The sequence below is a fragment of the Aptenodytes forsteri genome, unplaced genomic scaffold (genome assembly GCF_000699145.1).
Source record: "Aptenodytes forsteri isolate BGI_AS27 unplaced genomic scaffold, ASM69914v1 Scaffold261, whole genome shotgun sequence".
NCBI classification, from domain to species: domain Eukaryota; kingdom Metazoa; phylum Chordata; class Aves; order Sphenisciformes; family Spheniscidae; genus Aptenodytes; species Aptenodytes forsteri.
This window is the reverse complement of record NW_008795583.1, coordinates 359890-368250: the sequence shown is the minus strand read 5'-3', so window position 1 is coordinate 368250 and position 8361 is coordinate 359890. Positions and strand designations below refer to the sequence as shown.

Sequence of the window (8361 nt, the reverse complement as noted above, 5' to 3'; positions counted from 1 at the left end):
GGGAGACCTTATTGCAGCCTATCAGTACTTGAAGGGGGCTTATAAAAAAGATGGCGGCAAACGTTTTAGCAGGGCCTGCTGCGACAGGACAAAGGGGAATGGCTTTAAACTGAAGGAGGGTAGATTTAGACTAGATATAAGGAAGACATTTTTTACGCTGAGGGTGGTGAAACGCTGGCACAGGTTGCCCAGAGAGGTGGTGGATGCCCCATCGCTGGAAACATTCAAGGTCAGGTTGGACGGGGCTCTGAGCAACCTGTTTAGTTGCAGATGTCCCTGCCCATGGCAGGGGAGTTGGACTAGATGACCTTTAGAGGTCCCTTCCAACCCGAATTATTCTATGATTCTGTGTTTCTATGATTAGTACACGAAATGTTAGACCCTCCCAACATACAGGCAATTGTGTGCATAAAAGTGACCCCAAGATACACTGCCCAGGTATACAATAGTTAAAAATACTTACCAGTGTGTTTCTCAGGCGCTCATATTCTGGACGATATTCTCTGAAATGATAAATAAAGAGAGTGCATTCAGTCTGAACTAATACATAATTTATATTAAGTAAGGATCATCCTGGAGGCTTGTTTCTACCCCAAAAAAGTTTTCTCTAGGTTTTCATGTTTGAGAGACATTTCAGAAAGACTAACAGTACTTTTTACCCAGATTTGGATTCTGAAACCAATGGCTGCAAAATAAGTGAACATATTTCATTAAAATAGCAAACCTTTCTCACACCGTCTTGTTGGATAAGAAATTATCCAGCTCAACTGAGGTAGTCATTTCACTGCTATACCTAATCAGCACATTTATCACTCTCCTCTAATCACAGACATGACTTTGTCTACCGGTACTTGTGCTTCCTAAGACAGTTCAATGGGATCTCATACAGAAAGATTGTTCACAAGCTTCCAAACTATCATACCACTATGGGACCTTTGAAATATTTCTTTAATGAAGTAAGGATAAGGTAGATGTGGATACCCTCTTCTTAGAATCATGGAATGGTTTGGGTTGGAAGGGACCTTTAAAGACCATCTAGCCTAACCTCCCTTGCCACGGGCAGAGACATCTTTCGCTAGATCAGGGTGCTCAAAGCCCCGTCCAACTAGACTTTGAACACTTCCAATGATGGGGCATCCACAGCTTCTCTGGGCAACCTGCTCCAACGTCTTGCCACCGTCATAAAAAATTTCTTCCTTATGTCTAATCTAAACCTACCCTCTTTCAGTTTAAAACCGTCACCCCTTGTCCTGTCACTACAGGCCCTATCAAAAAGTTGTCTCTCTTTATAAGCCCCCTTTAAGTACTGAAAGGCTGCAGTAAGGCTTCCCCAGAGCCCTCCCTTCTCCAGGCTGAACAACCCCAACTCTCTCAGCCTTTCTTCACAGGAGAGGTGTTCCAGCCCTCTGATCGTTTTCGTGACCCTCCTCTAGACCCGCTCTAACAGGTCCATGTCTTTCTTGTACTGTGGGCCCCAGAGCTGGACACAGTGCTCCAGACGGGGTACCGTGAAAGCAGAGCAGAAAGGGAGAATCCCCTCCCTCAGCCTCCTGGCCATGCTTCTTTTGATGCAGCCCAGGATATGATCGCCTTTCTGGGCTGCAAGTGCGCATTGGTGGCTTATATGAAACCCTTAACTAGGGTTTCATTATGTAGGCAGCATATCCCAGAATAATTGTTAGGTTATGTGGTAAAACTCAGCACCTCCAAAGAGCGCAGAGACTCATTTGTGGGGGAGGGGAAGCATAAATAATACCCTACCCAGATACTCCCAGGCCCATCACAGGAGAGCCATCAAACCATCACGGACCCATCTCAACAAGCCCAGAGGAACACAGGGGTGCGGTGGCAGGCAGGGAATCCAAATTAAGGACTCAGAGGAAGGGATACCCTATCCCAGCTCCTCCCAGGGCTGTCCCAGGAGAACCACAAGCACCATGGTCCATGCGTGAAACCCATCACCATGCCTCAATGGCAGCTCTCTGGATCACCTTGTGAGCACAGAGGGTGGCTGCCTAGGGGTGCAGGACACATTATGGGATGCAGGGAAAGAGCATTTGGGGATAGCACAGGATTTATTATGGGATGTTTAGGGGAGGAACCAAAGGTGGGAAAAGGGAGGGATTTAGGAGATTTGGGGAGGAACAAGTGTGGGAAATAGAGGGATAAGGGAATAAAAGAGTCTATTTGCATGTAAGCAGAGACTAGGCAGTATGCAGACCTGGGGGCACGACCAGGCCAGACTAATCAGACCTGGGATCATGAAGCTGTAGCAGCCTCTCTCCGGCTATCCAATCCAGCATGATATATTTTCCTCTAACAATAATCTATGGTCTGGTTTAGGTATTTCCAAGTAATCCAAGTTACTGGATTTGCTTTCTAATGTTATAGAGCAGCCCGGCAGTATTTCTTGGAGAGGAATCCAGTAAGGAGCAAATTCTCAAAAGAATTATTGAATTTCAACTTGCTCATCTATTCAGTCTGCCAAACTGATCTGTTAGCTTCCTGAGGACAATTCAAACCTTGATCATTGTATGGAATCAGAGGAAAAAAAATGACTTCACAGATTTGCTGGCACAGATAGCTTTTACTTTTTCACTGAACATTTAGCACAAAAATTCACCACTGAATAGTTCCTTTTGACTGTTGCTTTTTATGCTGACTCTTGCACTTAAGTTTATTAGAAACACTAGACTAACTTGGCTGTGAAAAGTGAACAGTCCTTCAAATCAAAGGAGTGGGCTCATGAAACAGTAACTTCAGCAAGTATTCACTGGGTCAGGGACCAAAGGTTATCACCTTACCTCTCATATTCATCTACAGCTTTAGAAAGCTGAAGAAAAAAATCGTCCAGCCCTGTGCCGAGCACAGCAGAAACACCAACCACCTATAAAAGAAACCATATACCAGAACTGAAGAGTAATTGAACCAAGTTTTAAGGTAACAGATGGATGATCAGAGCTGGAAAGACTAAGCAGTATCTTAAAAAAAAAAAACAAACCCAAACCAAAACACAAACACAGAAACAAACAAACAACCTAAACTAAAAAAAAAATAGGGAATCTAATGATACCCACTTATTCATCACAGTGGCATAAGAGTATGCAGTAATACTTCCGCTTCTTCGCTTAGGGACATGGTTTAGTGGGCATGGTGGTGTTGGGTCGAAGGTTGGACTCGATGATTTTAGAGGTCTTTTCCAACCTTAATGATTCTAAGATTCTATGATTCTGTCATTCCTACTTTCAACCTCTTTCTCCACTCACTGTTAATGTTTGCTACCTCCGGTTGTTGGTTGGGTTTTGTTTGGTTGGTTGGTTTTGCTTGCTTTCTTTCCTTCTCTCTCTTATTGAGAACCTGGGTTTTCTTGTCTGTTTTACAAATTTTACGATGGGGGGAAGGGGGGAAAGCAATAGTTTAAAAAAAAAAAAAAAAAAAAAAGAAAACCTGACTCTGCACCCATCCTTATACCGCCAACCTCAATACCCCACTAAAATCATAGTTAAGACAATAGAATGCCTAAACATAATGAACAAGATAGTGCAATTCAAAAGAAAGATCAAGTCTTTCTTCTGTTTACTTGGTTATTGTTAATAATCCAAGTTCTCATTCTCAACCTAGTATTGTAAGTGGTTAGCATGACTGCTGCAATATCAGTGTACTAGAATTAAAGAGCAAAATAGACCACAAGAACTGACCTTTTGCCTCTGAAGTTCTGTCTAATACTTTGTATTTAGCTGAAGCACATTTTAAAAGGTACCCAATCCAACCCACAGAACAGCAAGAGATGGAGAATTTAATCAGTTACTATGGCAATACATTCAAAATGCTCATCTGCTTTCTAATTTGAACTTGTCTGTCATTACACTTCTGGCCATTTGTTCTGCTTTTATTAAATCAATTATCTAAAAATACCTTTAATCAAGACTACTACTAGCCAGTACTTGGTGACCCTTAAGAATCTGACATCCTCTAATGAAAATTCTCCCTCTTTTTCATAAAAGCAAGACAGTCTTAACTACTCACTTTCAAAGGTAAGACTTTTTCCAACACAGCCTTGCATTTTATAAATAGTACAGTAAATAGGCAGACAATCAAGCATTCCAAAGGATTTTAAGCATTAGTCTAAGCATTGTGCCGATATATATTAATATTTATACTTTCATTGCACTTAAGTACAAGCTGCCTTCTACTCTATAATCCTCTGCATATGTCCTGCTCTCCAGTCTACTATTCTAATAGATATGACATGCATACAAACAGTTGATTAGCAAATAAGGACTAGGAAGTACTTTAGTTCTGTATATGGCACCACTACAATCCATTTTGAAATACTGTATATTGTTCCACATAAGGCACTTATAATATTTTTGTTTTGGCTAAATTATCATTATCTGTATGAATGGAATCACTTATTTATCTTCATTGCCTTTCTTGTAATATCCATAGCCATTTGCTTGCTTTTTCTTAAATAACAGTTGATGAAAGACACCATTAGCTGAACCCTTCTAGCACAGACTATGGGATCATTAACATCCTCCAATGTATAGTGTTTTCAGAGAAACTGAATGGATTTGTCCTTTCAACACCTGGTAAGTGGAAAAAAACCCACTTTTTCTTGTGTCAGCAAATATACGGGACTTTTTTGTTTGTTTGTTTTTGAGATTCTTTCCCTTCTTCCTACACAGTAAATTGCCCAACTGTACTTGACACTTTCAGAACAAGGAAAACTATCTCACTGCAACACAGAACATTACCCCTTACCAGCCTATCTTAGCTTTCTTCTGATGATTAATCACAATTCAGTATTAAATGATTCAGGCTGCCACTCAGTGTAACAAGCAACTAAAGTTACTTTATGTTCAAACCAGCAAATCCTCGTCCCCATTGTAAGGCTCATCAACAGATTCCAGTTCAAAAGGGCAGTGCAAAGCCCTTTTACAGAAGAACAGAATGGTTGAGGTTGGAAGATACCTCTGGAGATCATCTAGTCGAATCTCTCCTGCTCAAAAAGCAGGATTAACTAGAGCAGGTTGCTCAAGATCTTGTCTAAGCGTGTTTTGATTATCTCCAAGGATGGAGACTCCATAATTTCTCTGGACCATCTGTTCCAGTGCTCAATCAGTAAAATTACAGTAATTCTTTTTTCCTCTTCTGTTTAAACATAGTTTCCTATATTTCACTTTGTGTCTATTGCCTCTTGTCCTTTCACTGGGCACCACTGAAAAGAGGCTGCCTCTGTCTTCCTTACATCCTCCCATCGGGTATTTATACACATCAATAATATCCTCCTTGAGCTTTCTTTTCTCCAGGCTTTTATGAGAGGTAGTAAAAAAAGAAGATTCTTACCTTCAGTGAACTGTAAAATTCATCCAACACTAAACTCATAGAACGAGTCAGGTTACTGACATAGGATGTCTCTTGATTCAGGGCATCCTGAAAAGTCTCAAAGTCCTGCATCCATTCTATTGCAAAACTGTGGTCAATTATGTCAGTCTGGAAGGAGAAGAGAAAATTTTCAGAAGTAATAATGATGAATTCTTAGCCTTAGGTGGTTAGGTGGACAAATAAAAAATTTCCATTTTAAACTTACTTTAAAAATGCTGATCTTTTCAAAATATTCAGCCCTGGTCTGAAGTTTTCCAAGCTCTGTTTTTATCAAACCAACTACTTCAATACAGAAGAGAAGACAACCAACCACTATCCCAGTTTTAAGAAGGCATGTTTAAGGAAACAATTGCAAGTCTAAAGGCTTCTGTGGTTACTGGAAAGGGGCATCCAAAAATTGCATACTGTACAAGAAAGTTTAAGTTGGAAATATTAGATCGTATGATTGAGGCCAGACAAGAACAGTCCTCATTGAAGATCCCATCCTTTCTTGACTGGCTTGGGGGTCAGCAGGGAGAGGGAGCCATTTTCACGTTGGGCAACAGCCTACAGGATCTTTATAAAACGTGAGCTGTGCTCTGACTTGAAGAAGTTATAATGTAAACTCAGTGCAAGATGATGGACACAAACAGGTGAGATGGTTCCATAACTTTACATGGATTAGTATGCAAACAGTTTATTAAAGAGTTTTATAACATATCTTACCACATGTATATCCACTATTATCACAATGTAGAGGTGTCTAAAACTCTGATATATTTCATTTCCCAGCACCAATGGGAAGGAGGAAAATAGATAAAGAAAGTATTGCCTAGCATTACTCAAGAGATTTGAGACAGAACTGAATCCACCAAGGGTCAAAGCCTGACTATTTAGAGTTAGCTTGATTAAATTCTATAAATAAAATTAAGTCGACTCTACAAATTACATTATTTTTTGTCCTTTGCAAATCTTAACATTCCTTAAATCTATGTGTTTGTCACTGCACATATATCAGTTCCTTGGGATTCTTCCATTCTTATTGAGTCAATTTTAAAACGCTTGTCAAAAATTCTTCAAATGCTGTTGGCTTTACTTTTTACCGAAGGCTAAACATCAGATCAAAATGAAGTTTAAAGTTATGAATCCTAAGCCTTGGGCCTACTTTTCCTTACATATACTGATGAAGTCCCAGTTCTTCCAGTCTTTCAAAAACAGTATTTTCTTAAGAATGATTTTCCTACCTGATGCCTTTTTCTACAGAAAAAGCTTAACAGCTTATTCTAAAATTACTGTCTAGAGTTAGAAAGAAAACAGTGTACAAAAACTTGCTAAGTAAGCAAGCAGATATCAAAGACATGCATGATTTGGGTCACTGGGAAGATGTGTGTAGTTGGAGTACATTAGACACTAATCCTACTCAGCTGGTGTGAGGTAAAATTTCACATTCAAAGCATGGGTTTTCGAAAGGAAGCGTATGGGATATAGGTGCGTGCACACACAAAGCTTGCTATGTTGGGGAGCAACTCCTTGAATACAAAGGATGTCTGTGCGGAAGAGTACTCACACCAGAAATCTAATGGGATTCTTTTAATATGCGAAGTTGTTATGTTTAAAGAGCCGGCTAGCTATTAAGTTCAAAAGCATTCATTTAAGGCTACAAGTACCTTACACAACAGTGGAGGTGTATCCTTAGGCTAGTAAGTATCTGCTTTCTGGCAAATACTGGCATATTTTTAGTGTCACTGATCAGGACCAAACACCTTTTTTTAAGTTTTGCCTGCTACAATACATGGGACTCCTTCCTCAAAACAGGCAGGTGTTACACAATTCCCACTGTGAGTCATCAGCCTGCTGCTGAGTAGAAATGATTAATGATTAAGACAATTGTTCTGAGGAAGCAGGGGTCTGTAAGAGCAGATTCAGTAATGAACTTACCCTTATGTTACAAAGTTAAGTTTCCTTATAGCCTAGGGTTAAGGTGCAAAACATTTTTCAAATTGTTAGTATCATCTCTAACTTAAACGTTTGGGTGTAACTGCCCATCCCCGATTCTTCTTGTGCATTTGTATACCAGATTAAAGACCTTTTTAGATTCGGTTTTCAGCCTGCAGCTCCCTCCCAGCCTCCCTTTTCTAGAAATTCTATTATTATAGTAAGACAAAGACACTACAGCAAAGCAAGCTAAACAAAACAATGTTCCACTAAGACATAGAAACCATAGCTTTAACTTACTTTGTTCATGACAACAATGAAAGGTAGCTTTGTCTTGTACAGGATACTGGGGGTGGAGAAACAAAAAAAAAACATTAAAAATGAATTTAAATCTCACTAGAATAGAAAACAGGTTAAGCGTAAGGCAGACAAGACTTGTGCAAAGCTGAATACATTTGACTTCAAGAGGTAATTATTTTCCTCTGCATCAATTAGAATGTAATTTTTCACCCAGATCCTGCTTACCATAGTTGAACAAAATATGGGCCCCAAGATGTAAGCGCACATCTGTAAGATATAAAATCTCTTTCTACACACCCAGTTGATTTTGATTACTATTTCTATGACTCTCAGATCCCAGTTTTTAACTCTCTCTGCATTTTCTAATTATTTTGACTCAGACCTTAGATTCTGAGATACTATTCATGAACTCAAATAATTCAAAACATCTATAAAGCAAAACTACCTTGAAACATGAGCTTACATATTCATTTCACTGTATATATTCTAGCATCTTTTGCTCAACGCTAATGTCAGAAAATACAGCATGTGTAAGACACATTTTGCATACTACTATCACAGTGATATAGCTTTTAACCTTGGTACAAGGATTGATAGGTTTTATGAAAACCTTTTACCAACTTTTACCATTATTATGACAGCTCTACATGTGTTGATCTTTACATAGGTATTTAGTCCCTGGTTTAACATGAAAGGAAACAGATCACAGAATCATAGAATAGAATCATAGAATCATTAAGGTTGGAAAAGACCTCTAAG

The 8361-nt window shown here is 39.3% G+C and overlaps 1 protein-coding gene across 1 annotated transcript in view; it reads right to left on the bottom strand.

Moving 5' to 3' along the window:
• The window catches only part of GPN1 (GPN-loop GTPase 1), a 19478-nt gene that overhangs the window by 3728 nt on the left and 7389 nt on the right, over nt 1-8361 (bottom strand). The window contains exons 8-11 of the mRNA XM_009282322.1: nt 7603-7648; nt 5350-5496; nt 2805-2887; nt 464-503 (exon numbers count right to left, since the gene is read on the bottom strand). Of these exons, the coding sequence (XP_009280597.1) occupies nt 464-503; nt 2805-2887; nt 5350-5496; nt 7603-7648 (316 nt within the window). The remainder of the gene's footprint in view (nt 1-463; nt 504-2804; nt 2888-5349; nt 5497-7602; nt 7649-8361) is intronic.